General features: G+C 40.6%; 1 protein-coding gene across 22 annotated transcripts in view; it reads right to left on the bottom strand.

Annotated features, from left to right (window-relative positions):
• Positions 1-23,249, bottom strand: part of mpdz (multiple PDZ domain crumbs cell polarity complex component) — a 134,522-nt gene that overhangs the window by 6,007 nt on the left and 105,266 nt on the right. For 17 of the 22 annotated variants that reach the window (XM_008103128.3, XM_008103131.3, XM_008103127.3 and 14 more), the window contains 15 exons: positions 22,923-23,003; positions 21,105-21,197; positions 20,925-20,999; positions 20,186-20,372; positions 12,420-12,565; positions 11,603-11,686; positions 11,254-11,447; positions 9,413-9,560; positions 8,132-8,218; positions 7,090-7,186; positions 6,935-6,978; positions 5,170-5,292; positions 4,229-4,333; positions 2,612-2,724; positions 1,823-1,946 (listed from right to left, as the gene is read on the bottom strand). In XM_008103128.3, coding sequence (XP_008101335.2) covers positions 1,823-1,946; positions 2,612-2,724; positions 4,229-4,333; positions 5,170-5,292; positions 6,935-6,978; positions 7,090-7,186; positions 8,132-8,218; positions 9,413-9,560; positions 11,254-11,447; positions 11,603-11,686; positions 12,420-12,565; positions 20,186-20,372; positions 20,925-20,999; positions 21,105-21,197; positions 22,923-23,003 — 1,701 coding nt within the window. The remainder of the gene's footprint in view (positions 1-1,822; positions 1,947-2,611; positions 2,725-4,228; positions 4,334-5,169; positions 5,293-6,934; positions 6,979-7,089; positions 7,187-8,131; positions 8,219-9,412; positions 9,561-11,253; positions 11,448-11,602; positions 11,687-12,419; positions 12,566-20,185; positions 20,373-20,924; positions 21,000-21,104; positions 21,198-22,922; positions 23,004-23,249) is intronic. The other 5 variants (XM_008103133.3, XM_062971927.1, XM_008103141.3 and 2 more) reach the window with 2 other exon arrangements.

The raw sequence follows: 23,249 nt of genomic DNA, 5'->3' as shown, positions 1-23,249 counted from the left end.
CATTCAAGTAAAAAATAAAATGCTATCTTTTTACTAAAGTACTTCTGAACACACAAACAAGAAAGCAAACAAGCAAACAAGCAGGGAGGTCATTACACAGGCATGGATTTACAGAGAAAGTGTACTGAAGAGAAGGTCATGAAAAAACAGGAAATGCATGCTGGCTAAAAGAAGCTGAGAATGAAAACAAGAAGAACCAGAGACTGAGTAGAAAATACCCTTTAAGTATATGAATATATATTCCATATAGGCTGGAACATACAATCAGAAACAATGAGGACAGTACAATGCATGAAAAACAGAGGGTGCAAATGTATGTAGAATATCATCCAGTCACCATTTCAAATCATGTGCCTTTCAGGGAGATGGAAAATGGCTTATGAAATGGCACACTGAAGGACTTAAGGGAAAGGTCCATTTTTGTCAAGGAGAAGGAGCCATCCGTGAATGGGTTAACTTCTGTCTCTGCCCTGGCTTGGCAAGGTATTGCAGTATTTTAAAAATGAAGCTCTATTGGCCCTAATTTCTTTCTGCTTTAGTTGATTCACAAGCCAAGACAGAGGAAGAACAGAAAAGGCTCCTCGTGCCCAGAAAAGAGTTAAGGTTTTGCCACTCCAGCTGTGGCTAGATGGCTCCTTCTCCTTGGCAAGAATGGACCTCTATGGTAAGTCCATCAGTGTGCTATTCTAAGCCAACAAAGCAAGAACCACCCAGGAATGGGCTGTAGACAAGCTGACATGTACATTAGGGCAGGAGGTGACAAGAATATGTTTCAACGAGGCACCACCTGTTGTAAAACCCTTCTACTGAAGGAGGCTCTGGCTGTGATCAATTCTAGTTTACAGTGCTTGGTGAACGTGGCTGCTTGACAGATTTCTTCTAGACGTGCCTTAGCAAAGAAGGCACATTTGATCTAGTTCAGTGTGCTATTATATTCTGTAGTTTGGAGACCTAGGGTCTTGCAGGCCAAACATATTAATGCTTTGATCCATCTGGCTAGTAGCCAACAATACCTTCATTTTCAGAGAGGTGGAAAAAAAGGATACAAAAAGTGCCTCTGATTTTCGGAATGCTTTGATACGCCTGAAATATAGTTTCAGGACTCTTCTCACATCTGATTTGTGCCACTATTTTTCCAAGGAATGTGATGGGGGAAGACAGAAATAATAAAGTATGGGCTGAGAGAGATGAGACATAGTTTATCTTGGACCATAAAAAGGATCCAGCCATAGAGAAACTGTGTCAGCTTTAAATTTGCTCTGAGATGCAATAATGGACAAGGCAGTGAGTTGTGAAAACCTTCTGATTCAAATGATTGCAATGGGAAACAAGGTGTTGTGAGAGTCCTGAGTGGTGTAGTATTATGTAGTTTACAGGAAGGCTTAGGTCGAACTTGAGCACTGTGCAATCCCAGGAGGGAAACCTATGGATCACAGGAGAATAGAAGAGGGTTGCCCCATTGGGAAATCTCTCAATATAGGTTAGATTAAGACAAAATTAATGCTAGTACTGCTGTCTGGCTTAAGTCCTGATTGTTGGAATTCGAGAATATCTTCAATCTTGAAGGAAGCAGAATTAGATTGAAGAAATAAGGCCAGAGAAAGTGGAGGAGACAGACATTTGACTTTTTCTGGGCGAGGCAGGGAAGAACAACTGAAGCATGAAGAGATGAGGACATCAGATGTTCATTTTAAAATAACATGTTCTCTTACCTAGCCTGGGCAGTGGCAGGAGTTAACCCATTATCCGCTGGCTAAGATCGATATGAATGTATCGGATATGTTAATACTGAACAATATGAATCTTCTGATTTTGCTCTTACCTTTGCAAATACTGTCTTAACATAAATGGGTAGATCTCCATGAGGACTTCCGTACCCACCAACAATACTGAAGCCCAGGCCATCTGGTCCTCGATCCAGAGTGATGGTTTTGTATTGTGGAGGTCTGTAATGAAGGTGGGGGTGAGTTCCTCTCTGATGCTTGAAGCCTAGTAGTAGTCACATCTCACTACTTCAGGTTCTTACTCAACAAGGCTCTCATATTTTCACAGAGCTAGAACCCGGAATGTTCACTACCATTTCCTCAAGATTCTCACACACACACTCGGTGGTACATTACTGTCACAACTGTAAAAGAATGGCACCTGAAAAAACATCCTCCCTGACTCCACCCCCATGATAGTGTGTCGAATGCTTTCAGAAACTGAATGTTGACAAGAGTTTCCAAGAAATGTGATGGTGGACCAATGTGCAATGTAAGGGAATGCTTTCAAACAAAATTTGCAGAAATGGGATTGTAGTTCCTCATAATGTATGCGATTTTCAAGTCATGAGTTCAAATACATTCCATATCCATACTAATCCAATATGTTGGTTTTGTGGAGACCCAAGTATTGAAGGGTGTAGGTTGGCTACTTTTATGGACCTTTAGTCTAAAACATGGAAGATATTCACTTGCTCCATCGACACAGAAGCCATCAATCCCAATTGCATTCAGGCCCTCAAAACTTTAACAACTTTCATATAGGATGGTGTCTATTTTAAATTAGTTTGCTTACTGATGAATTAAGAGAAAGCACATTCAAAGTGATGTATTTTTAAAGTGCTTACCCTAAATCATCTTGAAATATGCTGCTTGATGTTAGTCCTGCAAATGAAAGACTAGATGTTGGTGGATCTTGTTGCTGGCTGGTTATAACACTGACATCTCCACCAGCTACAACCTGCAGGTTTGTAAAGGAAATGTGTATCCAGATTATAAAGTGAAACAGAATGGAATTCTACATACCAGACAGCAACATCCCCAAGCTTCTAATTATTGAATTTTTAAATTAACACATGCTACCATTTGTGGGTCACTTAAGAACTTTGAGAGGGAGCTCTGACTGTTCTTACAGGAAACATGAAGATATTCCTATAAACAGGGTTTTCTCTTTTCTCATGCTCTGTATTGCTTGGCTTTCTCAGTCTTTCAATCCTAAATGATTAATCTGAATTAAACAATGGAACCAACACTGAAAGCTTCTAAATTAAACATTCATTCCAATTTGTTTTCCCCATCCCTATACTTAATTCGGAGCCTCCGGTAGCTCAGTGTGTTAAAGCACCAACCCCCAGAGTCGGACACGACTGGACTTTACGTCAGGGGAAACCTTTACCTTTACCTTATACTTAATTCAGGTGGAATGTTGCCTTTTTGCTTGTATAATACGTTAATTCAAGTGCTTTGGGTGTTTTTTAAATTGTTTTCTAGTGCATCTTTTCTTTCAAAAATTAATTATCTCATGATTATGTTTATCTAATGATTATGTTTTATGCCTTAAGGCATTGTATAAGTGTTGTTTGTAAGCCGCCTTGAGTCCCCCTTGGAGTAGAAAAAGGCGGGGTATAAATAAGGTATATAAATACATAAATATTTGAAACACTGCTCTAGTGAAGCATTCTGTGACTATTGCAAGGGACAGTCGGCCATTGCAGTTCTCTGGCTCTACATCTGACTAGAAAGGGAGGGTTTCTGGTCTACAGCAAGTTCATTGCATAGATGCAGCCCCAACTGGAGTAGATCCACTGAATCACTTTTTATAGTCTACATCAACAGCGATATAAATCCCATTGATTTAATAAGTGTATTCTAGCTGGAACCTGCAAACAGATTTAGGCCTGTGTAGACTAAAGTCAGTAAGATTCATTGGGGGGTGGGGGGGTGGGGGGTGGGACCATGTTCTTCAGAAGGTAGTGGTACTCTGAATGATTGTCCCCTATATATCAGAAATGAGACATGAAATTACCTTGGCAGCAGTAAGTATGGCTGGGACAGAATCATTTTGATGCAAAAGTATTTTGAAAATGTTTATACAGTAGATGATCACATAAAGGACAGATATATTTTTACAGACAAGACTGGGTAAATGCTTTTCTGTGATCACTCTCAAATGCTTCCAATTGCACTCTTCCCCCTGTTTCCCCAGCCCATGACTACCCAAAATCATCTTCAGAAACATACTGATTACAAATCTCTGGATATTTTGCAGAAAAAAGTGCAACAAAGCAATTTTCGCTTTTAACAATATGGATAAATCATAAGACAAATGAAACACACCAAAAATAATAGCCATCAAAAGCCAGATTCTTCTCTAAACTTCACAGATTTCCTTTTTATGTTCACAGCTTGAAAATAAAGCTTGAATCTATTCTCTGAAGATCAATGAAAACATGCTTTAATTTTACCTGTATTTCAATTGTGCCCAAAGCATTTTTCAGCAAACTAACAGCCTGAGAATGAGTCATGCCTTCTGTAGATGTTCCAGAAATGCTAACAATTCTGTCTCCAACCTATAAAGAAACGGAGTCATAGTAAAAGAGAAATCAGACATCAATAATAACCAAGTTTTCAACAAAGACAGTGCAGACATAAAGAAGCTTAAAAACACCTGAAAAAGAAGTGTCTTTTGACAAAGCCTTTGTACACCTGCCCAACCTCATTTTTAGCATTTAACTAATGATAAGAAACCAGCCAATGGGTTTGCCTTTGCCTTCCTCTGAAGTGAAGAGAGTTAGACCTGCTTTCCAAAGTCATAGTCTAATAGTCAAACCACTATGCCATGCTGCTCTCATTTCAATATCCTGAGACTGAATTATTATCAATTCCGCAAGGAAAAATAATGCCTACTTGCTAAGGAGTGAAATGAGTAGAATGTTTTGGGAGTTTTTCAGACTACTAAATACATTTTAAAAAACCAAAATACAAAGATTTGCTTGCCTACTAAGACAGGAGTAGGCACATGGTACTGGAGGGCCATTTTCAGCACTTCATGACCCTTTGTGGGCCATAGTGCTTTCACCACTTTCTGCAACTTGAAGGAGCTATTGTTTGAAGGAGTTATTGCTACTTTGGACTTGAGCAAAGTCTCAATTATTCCCATGAGATGTTGTTTGATTGCAAATAGTTGAAGCATTTTGACATTTTAAAAAAATATTTGAGAGGGAAGTCTCAGTGCATCAAGGGTTGCACAGAATTTCTCCAAAGACGACAATCAGTCTACAGGCCACATAATTCCCACTTGCCCGCTAAGGCAACATTTTCTTATATAGTTAACAAGCAGATAAAAGCAGCAAAACCTTTTGCAAGATACTTGAAGCTAGATCATTTTTTATTGCTTTCTTCTTACCCGAAGTTTCTGCGTTTGTGCTGCAACTCCATTGGGATGCATCATGGCTATAAAAATGGGAACGTCTCCAAGAGGGCTTCCAACTCCTCCAGCAATACTAACTCCCAGAGAATCTGAAGGGCCCTGTGGCAGAAAATGTAAAGAACAACAAACAGTAATGTTTGATACATTCTGTACATATTTTGAACAAGTTTTAAATCACAGTAGATGAATATTGGGAGATCATCATTTCAGATAACAGCCGGTGCCAGTACTGTGACTTTCCATAAAGTAACACAATGGTGAGATATTATGTCTCATTCAGTCTTGAGCGGAGACAGCAACAGCCTTCATGGACATCGAAGCTTCATGCTACTTCCCACTAAGAAGTGTTCCACAGTTTGTACTGGAAGAACTCCTTTCGGCAAACCTAGTTTACAAGACAGTGACTATATTGCCGAAAAACCCACCATCTACAAATGGGGGGTAGGGCAGAATATCTTATATTTTATTTATATGTACTGAAAACAAAAACGGATCATAGTAATGGGGAACTACCACAGCCCTTGTGGTAAATATTTTGAGAAATGATTTACCTCTTAGTGTCTCACAATGGAAAGAGATGTGATCCATCTGCAGGATGTCCATCTCAGTTTTCAAAACATTTGCACCTTTACAATTTCCAATAAGATATCAGAACGTATGAAAATGATTATAGTTTTGGACTACAATTTGCAGACTCCCTTAGCCACAATGGCCACTAGCTGGGAAATTTTGGAAACTGTAGCCCAAAAATAAATGTTTCAAAGCTCTGGATAGGCTTGGGCAAACAAGCTATTTAACCCTTACATTAACACTCCTTGGTTGATTAAAAAATCCTATACCATATTTTGTCTAACTTCCCAACATATTTTTAACTCATCCATAAGAAAAGAAAGTAGGAAATTTGTAAATAAAAATAGCTCTGATTATAAACAAGTTGTCACTTGAAAAACCAAAACCTTTCTAATGGAAGTAACAGTGCTATGCTATATAAAGAAAACTGTGTTCCCAATTAAATATTTACAGCTAGTTTTGTTCCAGAGAATCTGAAAAGCAACAAGTGAGCTATGCCTTTCTTAAATTCTGCTTTAAGAAAATACTATTCCAATTTTGAAGAATTAATGATCAAATGTTTATTTTCCCTACTAAAATTGGTAGAAAAAAACACACCTTTCATTGTGATGATCAAAACAAGAATATTCCTGCCTTTTGGTTGATTCTAACCTATTACAATCCCATTTGCTAAGAAGATGGTTGCCCTTGCCTTCTTCTTAGTCTGAGACAGTGTGATTTGCCCAAAGTCATCCAGTTGGTAAACTCAGCATTTAGCAAGATACATTCTACGATTAACTACAATATTAACTATTAGGTTGAACTATCTGCCCATTCAACTACAGGTTTTTTCTGCCACTACTATTTTGCACTTTATTGAGAAACTACCTCTCCCATTTGATATATTTTGCACTTTGGCCCAGATCCTTGTTTTACTCCTGCTTTTAATATTTTATGCTATATGTTGATTACTATGTTGGTTTTATTGATATTGATGTTTTATTGTTGGTATAATTGTTTTATCATTTTATTGTTGTATGTTTTCGGGCTTGGTCCCCATGTAAGCCGCTCTGAGTCCCCATTGGGGAGATGGGGCGGTGTATAAAAATAAAGTTGTTGTTATTATTATTATTATTATTATTATTATTATTATTATTATTATTATTATTATTATTATTATTATTCTACTTGCCTTTTTGATTTCCACTGTTCGTAATCCTTGTATTTCAGATGCCACTGCAAAAAGGAAAGAATAGTGTGACAGAAACTGAATAACTACCAAAATAAATATACCAAACAAACAAATAAGAATGTTCCAAGCTCATGTCTCCCCTGATTGAAACTTACAGGAATTCTTCTTCAGAGTGTTCTCATAACTTTCAGGTGCATTCAATCCAGAACCTGGGAAACTGAAGGATGAGAGGCTGCCACTTCCTTCACTGACCTGAGAGAGAGAAAAATACCAGGGAGAATAATTCCTAGGTCCTTATATCCTGTTTTCTTTCCACATGAATTTCTACCAATGTTGCCTCATATTTTTGTCATTTTTTAATTATGCCTATCAGTTGGACTCAAGATCTCTTAAGGAGCGAAAGCACATGCATGGGTCTGCAATTATGACTGTTTGCTGAATATAAGGGTAGTGAGAGTAAATTTGTGACAGATCGATATAAAATATTGTGCACCAGGAAATTATTTATTGGGAGAGAGAAAAGAATTCCTAGTTCTATGAGATATTGCAAGCTTGCCCTCACTAAATCAGTAATTTCCACAGCTACCTTGACTGCAAGCATAGCAAAGTCACTGTAAGAGGAAGATGATGATGAACCATGTCCCTTTTTTTACATGAACCACTAAAGCACATGCAGGACTATAACTTCAGAAACCAGAGGGAAACCCACTGAGGGACTCTGGGTAAGTTACATTGGAAGGATCACTTTAGAGTTTCCATAAGTTAGAAATGACTTGAAGTCACACCACTAAGAAGAATATTCCTGTACACAATGCACTGCTCACAGGAAGGGACAGAAAAAACAGGGTGTGTGGAAACAACATGCCCTAAAAGTTTAACTATGATAGCAGAAGTCGTATATCTAACTGTCAATTTAACATTCAATATAACTTAGCTACATCTTGTCTTTTGATCAGGTTTCTGCTACATCTCACCTCTGAGAATCAGAGCTATTTAACAAAACGTAGGATAAATCCAGCATGGAAATGAGTACATAAAATGCTTTTTATGTACTTGGCTTTCGGTTTTATTTCAGTTCCGATAGGTCTCCGCAGAAAAATCACTGGCACTACAAAATCAATTCCCTTTTTATTTGCTTATATAATTTAACAGTGCTTGTGATGGTTCCAAATGAAGCCAATGCAAGCAGTTACAAACCTGGCTGCTCTGAGACGTTCTCCTCTCCGAATGGAATGGACCTGCCTTTATTCTTCCAACTTCTAGTCTGACTGTACCTAATGAGCACTAGAGAGCAGGCATTATTTGTAAGACACAGATTCCTTAACCCAAGATCATTAAAGGCACATCCCACTTAAAAAGGAAGATCAAAGACTAATTCAGACAGTTACCAACAGAAAACCCTGTTGTGTTGACAGTTACATGCTAAACCAACGTTGGCATTGACCAGATCTAAAACCATGACATTGTCCACAGTTGCCAACTGGGCTCAGCGACATAAATGAGATTTCTACAGGAGAAAGTTCATAAAAGGGACAGAAAAATCAGATGAATTTCATGGCAACTGGCACAGTAATATTCAGATTCTAACAAAATTCTAACAAAATTGTACTGCCAGTTCACTCCAGTGCTTTAGAGTCAAAGTTTTTATCTAAATGTAACATATGGGGAAAGGCAATTCACTCAAATGGTGAATATGCCAAGAGTGAATCAGTTTTCATTAAATGCTCACCAGATGAAGAAACTGGGCTCACAATTCAAAATTCCAGCAACACCAGAGTCAACTACAGCAGGCTCTTTCTGAGTCCAGCATATTAGCTCCTATCCAAATACTCAGCAAGGATGCCCTAATAGGTATCTTCACTGGCCTCAATATATGTAATGAAATACAGGAGATCACTGATGTCTAACTACTAACCATTCTGTCAAAAATAGGACATACAAAACACCAGGTCTTTCCCTCTTTGTTTCCAAGTAGGAAAAATCAACACAATTTACATGATGCTTTCCAGTTGTTTCTTACACTACAAAATACAACCCAAATTTTTTAGTGGAAATGCTAAGAAGATCTTGCCTAGAACATAGCCTTTCACAGCCATTTGCTGAACCATTTAGTGCTAAATCAGAAGACATCATTTATAAAATCTTAGAAAGTTAGTTCTGGGTGTGATGAAAGAAATAATAAATGTAAGTTGGAGTCATTTCTAAAACACAGCACTTTTATTTGCTTTATAAATTTGGGGGATGCAAATGCCAATCTCGGTGTCACATATAAAAATCTAATAAGAGAAGTAGTACATCTAAAATTTAAGAGAACTTCAATAGTTGAAGCTTTAGATTGTCTCTAGAATGACAGCAGAATAATTCATTCCAATCATATTAAATAAAGTAGTAAAAGACAGTGATAAGCACTGATTCAATAAAGCATAGGTCTTAGTCTGAAATAATGTAATAGTTTTTTATCTACTGTTCTGTCTTTACCTTTAACAAAGCAGCCACTGCCTCTTGGTTAGCATTTCGAACATCTTCACCATTCACCATTAATATCTGATCGCCTTGCATCAATCTCCCATCTAGATCTGCTATACCTCCTTTGACAATGTCTGATACAAATACTCCAGTATCATTTCTGCAATTACAATACGGATTTATGTGGTTTGATGGTTTGTCTATAATATTCTATAATGTTTTGTGATAAAAAATGACTTGTAATGAAAAAAATCTAATATTGGTTAGTGTATGCCTCCCAGTAGGTTCATTGCTATCCACATTTGCATGAAAATGAGTTGCATTATTTTGCTGTATGGACACAAATTCTTTCTTCCTCTTTTCCAAGCACAAACAGTCTAGCACAACAGCATTGCACACGCAGACCTTATGCATGTATGTGCATGTAATGCTGACAGGTGGGGTACACGTAAGAATCAATGTCATGCCATTACTTCAACCCAGGAGCTTGGGAAATTTGCCCTTTTGGACTACAACTCCCAGAATCCCTGAGCCAGCATGGCCACTGATCATGTTGTCTGAGGAAGCTGTAGCATAAGAACTAACCTTTCCAAGCTCTTAATTCATTCAACAAAAACAAATTTCTTCCTGCAGTCCAAAAATGCTAAAAACTGACATCATGCCACAAAAGAGAGTGGTTTATGTGTTCAAAAGGTTTATGTTCTTAAAGGGATAAGTATGCTAAAAATAAAATAAAAATTTAAAAATCACAGGAAGGGATTTGTCCAGATTCCATGTATATAATAAATACTGGGTTCCATTTAACAAACAGCAAGTGTGAAAAGAAGGGCGGAAGAGTCACAGACTCCAGGAAAGGTAGATTTTGTCTAGCTGTGTCTCATTATCCTTCAAAAAATAGTGGCATTTAAAAGGTGAGATTATTATATCCCTCAGACTGCAGCATGTGAGAAAGAAAATAAGCCAGTTTTTAAGAATGATTTAAAACGTGGTTTTTAAAACACATATTTTTATTTTAAAATACATTACACAATAATCTCACTGGGAATTTGGTGGGGAGGAAACATATATAAGAAATGTCCTGATTCTTTTGCAGTTATTTTCCATATCACTCCCCCCACAAAGCTGATGGGTTGGGAGGGGGATAAGATATAATTTCCCAATAATGTGTTGGTCTGAGATCTAGTCTTTCAGATACCCACTTGAAATGCTTGTTGAAGCAAAGTTGACTCCAAATGCCCAGCGCGAGTGACAAGGCTGTAACGCATTTAGTATTGCCATAATGAAACAATATTCTATTATGAAGTAATAGCACCATCTTATCTTTGTTTCCTATCTGAGTTTCAACAGGAAGGGAATTCTCAAGTATAACAATGTTTTAGATCAAGGGGGCTCCATATTTCTTAAGGGGCTTAAGAGGTGCATTCTTAAATTATTCCTTAAGGCTTTCTGCACGCAAGTGGTACAAACATAACAGGCCCTTGCTGTTTTCTGAGTAGGTTTGCCATCTGGTGCAAAGAGGAAGCTGTGATAACTATTTATAGCACACCATTGCAAACAGAACAACATTTCCTTATATCTGTCTTCTTCTTCTATATAGTTCTATTTTGTAGGTGCTCTAATTTGAACTGCACAGAAAGGAAAGTAAGTTTGACTTGCAGAATACATGGACCAGAAAGAAAGAAGGGTGGGCTGAAAATAGATCTCTGAAGCCAAGATCCAGTTTTCTGCTGTTTGGATCATACTTGAAACCTAACATAAGGGGTGATGAATCTGCCTTCTTGCTAATATTTTCTGTCTGGTATTATCCTCTATTCAAAGACATTACAGTTTCAGAAAGTTCTTCATGAACGTACCTTTTCCCAACAATACTGAGTCCAAGACCTTTTCCTGGTTTCTTTTGTAATTCTATGCTAAGTACGTCATACATGTCTTCCTCCTTATATTGGGCTTCGTCCCTATAAACAGTGAGGCGGACTTTTTGAGGCGTCTGTCTGAGAACATTTATGGCTTCATCATGTGTCGCATTCCTTAGGTCAATACCATTCACCTGGAAAATAAATGTAATGGCAGACATAAGAAGTTGAATCCGTCCATGACTTTAATTGAAGAAGACACTGGATAACTCTTTTAGTTATTTTCCTCCCTGCACCCAACAATGCATGCTTACAACATTGAAGATGAACAATACACTTTATGTTATACCTCCAAGATCTGATCACCAGCCCACAGTCTTCCATCTTTGGAAGCTGCTCCTTCTTCATAAACTTCATGGATAATAATGGCTCCCTGTAGATTTAGAGGCAGTAGTATTAGACAACATATGTGTGTACTGAAACTATGCCAAACCTAAGAAATAGGGAGAGTTCACAAGGATGTAAAATGCAATGAAACCCCAAGTAATCAGCCAGAGCTGATTATTGATCTACTCACATTTTGCATGTTTTCGAACAGTTATGTTGGTAGAAGTTGGGGCTAACTGTGGGAGTTCACCCCGCACCCTGGATTCAAACCACTGACCTTTTGGTCAGCAAGTTCAGCAGCTCAGCGGTTTAATCTGTTGCGCCACCAGGGGCTCCCGTTTTATATAATACTATATTGCAAAAACAATTATACTATATTATAGGGGTATACTAATATTACTTAAAATGACATCAAAAAGGATTGCGCAACTAACATATTTTGTAATATTTGGTAACTTTTATGTAGATGTTCAAATACTCTTCAATACAAAAAAGAATCAATATGAATAATTTTATTAAAAAAAACTTGTCCAGTTTGTTTATAGTTAGAAAATGCATTTTTGAGAACAGACATGTATGGGCTTTTTTCCATTTATTCCGCTAACACAATATATGTCTACCACTGCAGTCCACTATACATTTATCTTTCGGTGACCAATACTGAGTGCAATGAACTTTACTTCTAAGCGGACATACTTAGGATTATGCTAGCACCAAGTTTTCATGAAACAAGTTTCATCTCTAGATTATACAGATTGTGAAGTCCTGTCTTTACTAACCAGCAAGGTGTCAGCTCCTCCTACAATGCTCAAGCCGAGACCAGTACGTCCCTTGGAAATATCAATTGTAGTTTCACAGCCAGGGATGATGGGACATGTTGTTGGGTCAGAAGCTAATGTTGCTGGAGTTGAAGACCTGCTTGTGTCTGAAAACAGATAAATATTAGTATAACAAAGAAATGCTATATGCGGTATTTTAGGAAACCAATTTTAAAGATACTTTAAATTAAGGAACTAAATGTACGAACACGCACAACTGTGTCAGAAGATAACCATAGAAAAGGAAGGAGAAAAAGTGAGCTGAAGTGATTTTTTTTACACAACTCAAATGCAGAAATCATTAACTATATTTAAATTCCACTGGCATCAGTGGGACAAATTAATTGCTGTTATGGCTTAAATACCATTAATTTCAAGGGGGCTTTAGCAGGAATATGGAAATAAGCTCCTTTTATACTTATTTGATTTTTTTTTTTCAGAATCAACTATGGAAGCCACTATTGTTCTGGGATCCTTGGATAAATCCAGGGCATACAAGCAATACTCTCTGTGGACTACAAATTCTTGCATTGTCAATGGAATTTGGATACCACAACATATTTGAGCCCCAAATATATTTATTATATATTTGTTTCTATCTATATGTATTTGTTTTGGATGTAATTTGCAGTCAAATATATTGTAAATTGATGTTCTTGTGCGTCTTCAAATCATTCCATACTTGAATGACCTTAATGTGAGCCAATCATGGCATTTTCTTGGCAAGATGTGTTCAGAGAGAGTTTACCATTGCTTTTGCTTCGGCTGAAAAAGTGTCTTAACCAGGATCACCCCAGTGGGTTTCCATGTCCAAGAAGGAATTCAAGCCCAGTTCTCTAGAATCTTTGTTAAATCAATATGCCAAGCTGGCTCTCACTTAATGTATTACACACCTCTAACTGTTATAGACCTATAGTTGGTTATGTGTTGAATCCTGGAAGCATTACTTTGCATCTTTCATGGTCTAGCTGCACAGGCATGTCACGACCCAGGCTACAGAGCACCAATAACCATACGCAGAGGCCAGATTCTATCTAATATCTTTATTAAGGAAATATATAAAGTTAATAAAAGCGAATGTAAAGGTTAGTCCAGAAGCAGACCTTTCAGGAAAGGTCAAAATTAGTCCAAAGAAACAATGTCCAATATGAAATATTAAGGTCCAAAGTTGTAATCCAATAACCGAAACACTCACTTTGCCAGGCAAAGTGAGGGGAGATGACAAGGTCCTTTAGTCCATGAACTTGAGCAAGGCTAGGAAATAACTTGATACTTGAAACAAGGCTTGAATCGTGGAACAAGGTAACGAGGAACAAGAACAAGGTCCGTGGAATAACTTGGTAAAATCCGTGAAACAAGGCAAGGTTTAGTCCTGGGAAACAAGGCAAGGTCCGTAGGTAAACAAAGGCTGGGAAACAGGAGCGAAGGCTGGAAACAAGGACAAGGCTTGAGCAGGAACGAGGCTTGAAGCGGAGCGCGCTGTTCAGACACAACTCGCTCCGGAGGCTGACGAATTGACTCCGCAAAGTTACTTCGCGGGTAAAACACCTATATAGAGTCTAACTTTCCCGCCGAAGCAGTTCTCTGGGAACCAGAAACGAAAGCTAAACTCTGAGACCAGATGTTTGACTCCTTAAAGATTCTCACGAAAAGCAGGCTTAATTGGCTACATTCTTAGCTGCTATTCTAGCACTCCTGCGCGAAGCTGCTTCCAAACCCCTCTGTTGTTTACAAAACTCATGGCGAGAGAACACGGGAGATGTAGGCTCAGGGTTTGTTTGACATACTTCTGGGACACAACTTTCTTGCAGGTGCAAGGTTCCCAGATCTGCCTGGGAAAGATCTGGCTGAGAAGATTCCAGTTCTGACTGGGAAGGTAAAAAACCCAAGTTTTCTTCTTCATCAGGCATTACAATGTCATGAGCAGGACTACAAGGCCCATGAGTCATCACACTATCCCCCTCCTCAAGGCCCCTCCCAAACTGGGACTCTCTCCCCGAGGCGCGAGCTCGCGGCTTGGCGGGATAGGTTTGATGAAAGCGACGGGTTAGATCAGGAGCATGGACTGTGGAGGCGTCTTCCCAAGAGCGTTCCTCAGGGCCAAAACCCACCCAGTCAATGAGATATTGCAGGCGGCGGCGGTGAAAGCGAGAATCCAAAATGTCCTGAACCTCGAACTCGTCCTCCCCATCCACCAAAATAGGGACGGGGGCCGGCCGGTCTACATCTGACCGCACACCATCCGCCGGAAGGAGCAGGGAGCGGTGAAACACTGGGTGAATGCGCATTGAACGCGGAAGTTGGAGTTTGAAAGTCACGGGGTTTAATTGCGCCACCACTGGATAGGGACCAATGAAACGGGCATCTAACTTCCGGCAAGGGCGATGGGAGGGCAAAAAGCGAGTGGACAGAAAAACCCGATCTCCTACCTTGATTTCGGGGCCCGGCTGGCGATGTTTGTCCGCGTGACGTTTATAGTCCTCCTTGGCTTGTTCCAGTTGCTGGAGCAAAAGTTGTTGCACCGCTGTGAGTTCCTGCAGCCAATCTTCTGCTGCGGGAACTTCTGAAGTTTCAATGACAGGGGGAAAGAAACGTGGATGGAAGCCGTAGTTTGCAAAGAACGGCGTTTCTTTTGTAGAAGCCTGGACTCCATTGTTGTAGGCAAACTCCGACAGTGGTAACAGAGAAGCCCAATTGTCCTGTTGGTAGTTTACATAACAGCGAAGGTACTGTTCCAAAGTGGCATTGGTGCGCTCCGTTTGCCCATCCGTTTGGGGATGATGAGCTGAAGATAAACGAGAGTCTATGCCCAATAGTTTTTGTAGTGCCTTCCAGAAACGAGAGGTGAATTGGGATCCACGGTCTGTGACCAAACTCTTGGGCAATCCATGTAGTCTGAAAACATGTTGGAGGAATAAATCTGCAGTCTCTTGGGCCGTGGGAAGGCCTTCACAGGGAATGAAATGGGCTAACTTGGTGAAAAGGTCCACCACCACTAGGACCGTGGTGAATCCACAGGAAGGTGGTAAGTCAGTGATAAAATCCGCAGAAATTATTTCCCATGGGCGAGATGGGGTAGGAAGGGGGTGTAGAAGCCCTGAGGGCTTCTCCCTTCTTATCTTGGAGCGCTGGCATACTGGGCAGGTGTTGACATATTTTTCCACATCTTTGCGGATCTTGGGCCACCAGAAATCTCTTAGGATCAAATGCATGGTTTTAAATAGTCCGAAATGCCCTGCTGGTTTGCAGTCATGACACAGACGAAGTGCTTTTTCCCTGCCCGGTCCGGGTGGGATATAAACATGATTTCTATAGCAAAGCAGTCCATCTTTAAGCGAAAAGGGAAAATGCAGACCTTGGCGAAGTTGGTCCTGCGCCCAGGCATCTGCTTGCTGGGTTTGGGCTGGGGTCACATAATGAATCTGGAAGTTGAAACGTTCAAAGAATAAAGCCCAACGTTGCTGCCTCTGATTTAGCTTGCGGGCAGTTCTTAGATGTTCTAGATTCCGATGATCAGTGTGGACTTCAATGGGAAATTTGGCCCCTTCTAGCCAATGTCTCCAAGTTTCAAAAGCTGCCTTTATGGCTAATAGTTCTTTTTCCCAAATGGTATAGTTCCTCTCTGGTGCGGTAAGTTGACGAGAATAATAGGCACAAGGATGAAGGTGATCTCCCACCGGTTGTAGGAGCACAGCCCCAATTGCCACATCAGAGGCGTCCGCTTGCACCACAAAAAGGGTTTCAGGATCTGGATGCTGAAGGATTGGCTGGGATGTGAATAATTTCTTTAGTTGCTGGAACCCTTTCTCTGCTTGATCAGTCCAGCAGAAGGGCTGTTTCCCACGGATGCAGCTGGTGATTGGGTCAGACCAGCGGGCAAAATCTGGAATGAACTTGCGGTAGTAGTTCGCGAACCCCAAGAATCGCTGCACCTCTTTCTTGTTGGTTGGCGCCCGCCATTCCAATACAGCTGAAACTTTTGCCGGGTCCATGGAGAGCCCTAGAGGCGAGATGCGGTACCCCAGGAAATCTACCTCTTGTAGATCAAAAGCGCATTTTTCCAGCTTGGCATAAAGTCCATGATCCCGCAATCGTTGTAACACCATTTTAACGTGGTTCTCATGTTCTGATTGTGATCTAGAAAACACCAAAAAATCGTCCAGGTAGATGATCAAGAACCGATCTAGATAGTCCTGAAAAATGTCATTGACAAAATGCTGAAACGTTGCGGGAGCTCCGCATAATCCATAATTCATAACTCGGGACTCGAATAATCCGAATTTAGTCTGGAAGGCGGTCTTCCACTCGTCCCCTTCTCTGATGCGAACTAGATTATAAGCCCCCCGTAGGTCCAGCTTGGTGTAGACCTTGGCTCCTCGAAGTCGGTCTAATAGGTCCGAGATTAAGGGCAGGGGATAGCTGTTCCGTTTAGTGATATTGTTCAATGCTCTGTAGTCCACCACCAAGCGTAATTCCCCTGACTTCTTCTTCACAAACATCACTGGGGAGGCGGCTGGGGATTGAGAGGGTCTGATGAATCCCTTGCGAAGGTTTGTCTCTATGAATTCCCTGAGAGCTTCTTGCTCTGGTTCAGTCAGGGAGTAGAGATGCCCTCGTGGGATCGGGGCCCCCTCCACCAAGTCAATGGCACAGTCATAAGGTCTATGTGGGGGTAATTTTTCGGCTTCTTTTTCACTGAATACATCCCAATACTCGGAGTACTTCTTTGGCAAGGTGATAATGGGCTCGGTGTCTGTGGCATGGCAGACCTTGGCTACGAGGCAATGGTTTTGGCAGTACCTTGAAGCAAACTGCAGTTCTCTGTTGGACCAGGAGATGCTTGGGTCGTGAAGTGTCAGCCATGGAATCCCCAAAATCACAGGGAAATGGGGAACCTCAGTAACAAAGAAGGAAATCTCTTCCATATGTTCCCTTATCCACATCCTGGTGGGTTCCGACCACTGGCTTACGGGGCCCGTCTTGAGAGGACGGCCATCGATGGCTTGCACCACACGGGCATTCTTGAAGTCATGATATTGTAATCCCAGAGAGTCGGCATACTCTCTATCAATGAAATTGTTGGTAGCTCCTGAGTCTATCATGGCGTGGATCATGACGGGTCCCTTTTTTGCTGACCATAAGGTGACCACTAGAAGGAACAGGACCCCGGTTGGCGGCTCTTGAATGGGTTTCTTGACCGGGTTGGCGAGCCTCTCTACGCCCGGTCGTTGGCTTCCCCCGCCGGCTGTGTGCCAGCCGCCTCAGACGCCTTCGTCTCCGTGGAGGACGCCGCCGCAAGACGGGCGGCGGGCTTCCCTTTGGCTGGGCACTCTCTGGCGAAGTGGCCCCCATTCCCGCAATACCAACAGAGATTTAGGCGTTGGCGGCGGGCCTTCTCGGCGGCATCTAATCTGGGACGCACATTGCCCAACTGCATCGGCACCTCCTCGCTCCCTCTGGGGTATGGGGATGGTGGTGGGGGTCTCCACACTGGGCGCGGCTGAACGCTGGCGGGAGCGGGGGGTTTTGCCCCAGCTCTACCGCTCTGGCCTCGTACCCACTGTTTCCTGTTGGCAATCATGACTTCAGCCCGTAAACATTGATCGATGAGTGCTTCAAGCGTTTGGGGAGGATCCACCTTGGAGATTTCCTCCAGCATTTCAATGTTGAGACCCTCCCGAAATTGTCCTCTGAGGGCAACATCGTTCCAGCCGGTGTTGTGGGCCAGCACTCGGAACTCGGCTATGTACTGAGACATGGGTCTGTCTCCTTGGAAGAGGCGGCGGAGTTTGTGCCCGGCTGCCTCCAAATTGTCCTCGATTCCCCAGGTCGCCTTAAGGTGGTCCAAGAAATGTTGCGCTGACCTTAGATGTGGGGAGGCTTGGTCGAACAGAGCCGTCGCCCAGTTAGCCGCTGGCCCGTCTAGGAGACTGTAAATCCACGCCACCTTGATGTCTTCCTGGGGAAACTCGGCATCACGGGCCTCTAGATAAGCTTGACATTGGCGACGGAAAACATGAACCTTAGAAGCTTCTCCAGTAAACTTGGTTGGCAATGCCATGGCCGGAAGACGGATTCCGCGTTCCTTCAAACCCTTTATTTCCCCATCCTGTGCATTGAGCTTATCACGGATTCGGTCCACCTCATCCTTGTCGATGGTGTAGGTAATCGGCTGGCCGCCCGGCACGGTTCCGGTAGACATTCTGGCCTTGGTTAATTGGTGCTTATGGGTGGCGGAGTCAAACTGTCACGACCCAGGCTACAGAGCACCAATAACCATACGCAGAGGCCAGATTCTATCTAATATCTTTATTAAGGAAATATATAAAGTTAATAAAAGCGAATGTAAAGGTTAGTCCAGAAGCAGACCTTTCAGGAAAGGTCAAAATTAGTCCAAAGAAACAATGTCCAATATGAAATATTAAGGTCCAAAGTTGTAATCCAATAACCGAAACACTCACTTTGCCAGGCAAAGTGAGGGGAGATGACAAGGTCCTTTAGTCCATGAACTTGAGCAAGGCTAGGAAATAACTTGATACTTGAAACAAGGCTTGAATCGTGGAACAAGGTAACGAGGAACAAGAACAAGGTCCGTGGAATAACTTGGTAAAATCCGTGAAACAAGGCAAGGTTTAGTCCTGGGAAACAAGGCAAGGTCCGTAGGTAAACAAAGGCTGGGAAACAGGAGCGAAGGCTGGAAACAAGGACAAGGCTTGAGCAGGAACGAGGCTTGAAGCGGAGCGCGCTGTTCAGACACAACTCGCTCCGGAGGCTGACGAATTGACTCCGCGAAGTTACTTCGCGGGTAAAACACCTATATAGAGTCTAACTTTCCCGCCGAAGCAGTTCTCTGGGAACCAGAAACGAAAGCTAAACTCTGAGACCAGATGTTTGACTCCTTAAAGATTCTCACGAAAAGCAGGCTTAATTGGCTACATTCTTAGCTGCTATTCTAGCACTCCTGCGCGAAGCTGCTTCCAAACCCCTCTGTTGTTTACAAAACTCATGGCGAGAGAACACGGGAGATGTAGGCTCAGGGTTTGTTTGACATACTTCTGGGACACAACTTTCTTGCAGGTGCAAGGTTCCCAGATCTGCCTGGGAAAGATCTGGCTGAGAAGATTCCAGTTCTGACTGGGAAGGTAAAAAACCCAAGTTTTCTTCTTCATCAGGCATTACAATGTCATGAGCAGGACTACAAGGCCCATGAGTCATCACAGGCATGAGAAAACTTTGGCCCCCCAGGTGTTTTGAACTTCAACTCCCACAATTTCTAATAGCCAGTAGGCTGTTAGGAATTGTGTGAGTAGAAATCCAAAACACTTGGAGGGCCAAAGTTTGTCCATGCCCGGTCTATCACCATCTTTCTATTTTACAAGGGCAAGTTACAAAGCCAGTATGCAATCTGCTAAGAGGTAAACATGGGGAAAATATTTTTTAAAAAAAACAACGTAGGTGAATGATCACTACAGAAATGTCTTACTTAGGTAACCCACTGAATGTGGGCATTCCTACATTCTAGAAAATAGTCATGAACTTCCTGTTCAGTAACAAATTGCTCAACAGCATTACCGTTTTATGATTCGTATCTTCATGGAATACTAAGACACATATGACTGGCTCAATACTCTCTGTATGTACATGCGTGGAACCTGTGTGTGTGTGTGTGTACCAACCCATTTTTTCTTTAATTTCATTTAATTCTGAGAAAAGTGGAAGATTCTTACTTTTAATTGACTCCGGTTCTGGTGATTCAGAAGGTGGAACAACTGCTGGCTGCTGGATATTATTTTTCTCACCCGAAGTAGTACTGTAACTCAGTGGCTGTGGCTGAGCAGCTGTCTGAATCTCCTGTTCTACTGAATTGACTGTGAGCTTCACTGTGGGCTTTGATGTCTTCAACAAACTGATAAACTTGATGAACAACAAATAGAATATGCAATCAGGTAACCAATAGATAGAGGCATTTCATTTTTAGGCTAGTGTATTCTAATGGACTATTTTACTAGACTTGCAAGAGGAGAGAAGATCCTGTTTCTTTGAAGAAATATGTCAGCTGTATTTCTCTATTCTATATCTTGCCTTTCTGAATCTGTTCTGCCACAAACAGCTGCTTGAGAGGCCCAGCTGGAGTGTAATTTCCCTATTTGCCTGTTGCTATTTAAAGATCCAGAATTTCCACAGGAAAAGGGATAAACATGTATGCAAGCCTTCATTGTTGTGTACTGGGCTATGTTTATAAGATTTTGTTTTCAATTAGCTTTTCAAATTCTATAATACAAACCTACAAAAACATTCTCTTTGTCAGGAATATATGCTCAGAAGAGAGTCGGGAACAGTTTTAGTGCAATTCATCTTTTCTTTTAAACTTTACTTAAAGTTGTCTTGGTCCTTATCTTCATAGCACCTCAACAGTTGCGGAGAAAGATAATAATAATCAGCACATCATATTCATTACTCAAGTACCTTCTCTATAGGGTATCCCACAACAATTTCATCGTCAACTGCTAAAATTTGATCTCCAACTTTAATCCGGCCATCCTGAAATCAAAACAAACATAGTAAGGTGAGATTTGGCAGAAGTGAGAAAGAGATGTCACCCCTTATACATTTTATCAATTTCTTTCCTGACTACGCCGTGCTTACCTTTCCTGCTGCACCATGCTCTGTTAAACTCTGAATAACCACACCATTAAATGTGTCTTCTTCGCCAATGGCAATGCCTATGCCACCTTGATCCTAAGATAAATCAGGAGACAGCTACAGTTATGAAAGAGCATTAATCTACACTATTCAGTTATAGTATATATAGATATATAAAAAACCCATCTCTGCTCATTTTTGAGCAATCACTAGATCTGCAACTCTTGGACTAATGTGCACACCTGAAACCTATATATTTAATACATTCTGTAATTGTTAAAAAAAACTGTAACATACCCGGATACATTTGGGTATAAGTTGATTATATGTGTAACTTGATACGTTTTGGGGGCAAAATTATGGATTCTGATATGACCAGTTGATAACTCAAGAGTTATTCTAGTGGAGAAGAGCAAGTGGAGATCCTTCTGCCCTTTCTGAAATCCTGGACAAGAAAATGATTATAGTGGGTGCAGCTCTGATACATTTCCTCAAAGGAGTGTTATGAGAGCAGAGGGCAAGTGCTTCTTTTATGTTCTCTTGGGATGGTCTAAGCTCTTTACATTTATAATTTAACTTTTATTGTCCTTTAAAACTTAAAGATAGATAGATCTTATTTCTTGGTTGAATGCATTGATCTTCTTGCACCTAAGCTATATGGATTTTAGAGCAATTTAGTTTAAAATGTTTTCCTTTTGACAGTTACAGATACAAATGAACACTGCATTTGGACATAAGGTAAACCATTGTTTAGAGAAGTGATTCTCCATGGGCAGTGGTGGTGGTATCCCAGCTCTGAGAATACAAAAAAAGCAATGAACCTCTTCCTCAGAAAAAAATCGTTTTAAATAGAGTGTTCAGAGTAAGAGGAAGGAAATCATATAGATTGCATCCATAAGATCAGGATCACCCTACATAGTTAGCTCATTTAAACAGTCTCCCAAGCTCATAGCTAAACAGTTTTCAAAGCACTGTTGAGGCCATTTATGTCAGCCTTTTTTAGTAGAGCCAGAAAAAAGATATTGCCTTTGACTCACAGTTCGACAATTCTTGAGTATCCGAACAATATATTTGTCAACAAACAAGGAAGCTTAACATGTATGGTCCATTACAAAACCAAAAATTATAGTCCAACTTGCCAGGGAGGGGGGCTGTTGTTGGAAAAGATGCTAACACGCCTACCCAGTTTTTCCCTAGAACCATATATTAAATTCATATGTGAACATATGTGATTAATTACTAGCTAGCAGTGATACTTTTCATTTTGATTAAAAAAAACTTTGGGAATTCTAAGCTTGAGGCAGAAAAAAAACCTTGAAAACCATATTTTATAAAGCAAGAAGATATTTACATCAAAGCCTAGTTCAGTTGCCCCTCCATTCAAATTTGAATCTAGGACTATGCCAAAGAACACAGTTAATTTACTTAAAGTTAAGACATTTGCATTAAACCTCTATTGCATGCATATGAACAAACTAGGGGTAGTCAAATTATATTCACAAATCACATGCAATTTTCAGTCTCAATTGTTGGCTCTTTGAGAATCAATTGGATCAGGATACTAGAGGTGTTACCAGAATCACAAAATTGGTGTCTTCTATGTAAGTAGACTGTATCTAATCCAGATAATTAAACATGGTCAGATAAAAGTGATCCACACAAATTCTGTTAATGAAACTTTACAGAAAAGTGTTTTTGTGGACATTTTGCTAATTTTTAGCAGCAGTGGTCGCCCTCAGCTAACACTCAAGAAATCACAAACAGATATGCATTTAAGGACAGTAAGATCGGCATCAAACAAAACTCATCCATACAATTTACCTTAGGCAGTTCCACATTTTGAATATTCTTATATAAACTCAAATCTACAGATGAAACAGGACTCTGAAGATTCACTTCACCCTAAAAAAAAGAAGAAACCTATATCAAAACATACATATATGCAAAAAATCTAACATCTCATCTACTATAAATAGTACAGATGCAGAATACACAATTTCCCTCTTATTTCAGTCTTAAATTAAAGCATATCTATTAAATTTGCTCACCTTGTCAAAGTGTATTTTGACCTTTGCGCCGAGTCAGTAAAAAATTAGACAAAACCTTTGGTCACTAAAAATGTTATTTCATTTGAATAATGTCAAATAA

The sequence above is a fragment of the Anolis carolinensis genome, chromosome 2, assembly GCF_035594765.1.
Source record: "Anolis carolinensis isolate JA03-04 chromosome 2, rAnoCar3.1.pri, whole genome shotgun sequence".
NCBI classification, from domain to species: Eukaryota; Metazoa; Chordata; class Lepidosauria; order Squamata; family Dactyloidae; genus Anolis; species Anolis carolinensis.
This window is presented reverse-complemented; position numbering and strand designations above follow the sequence as displayed.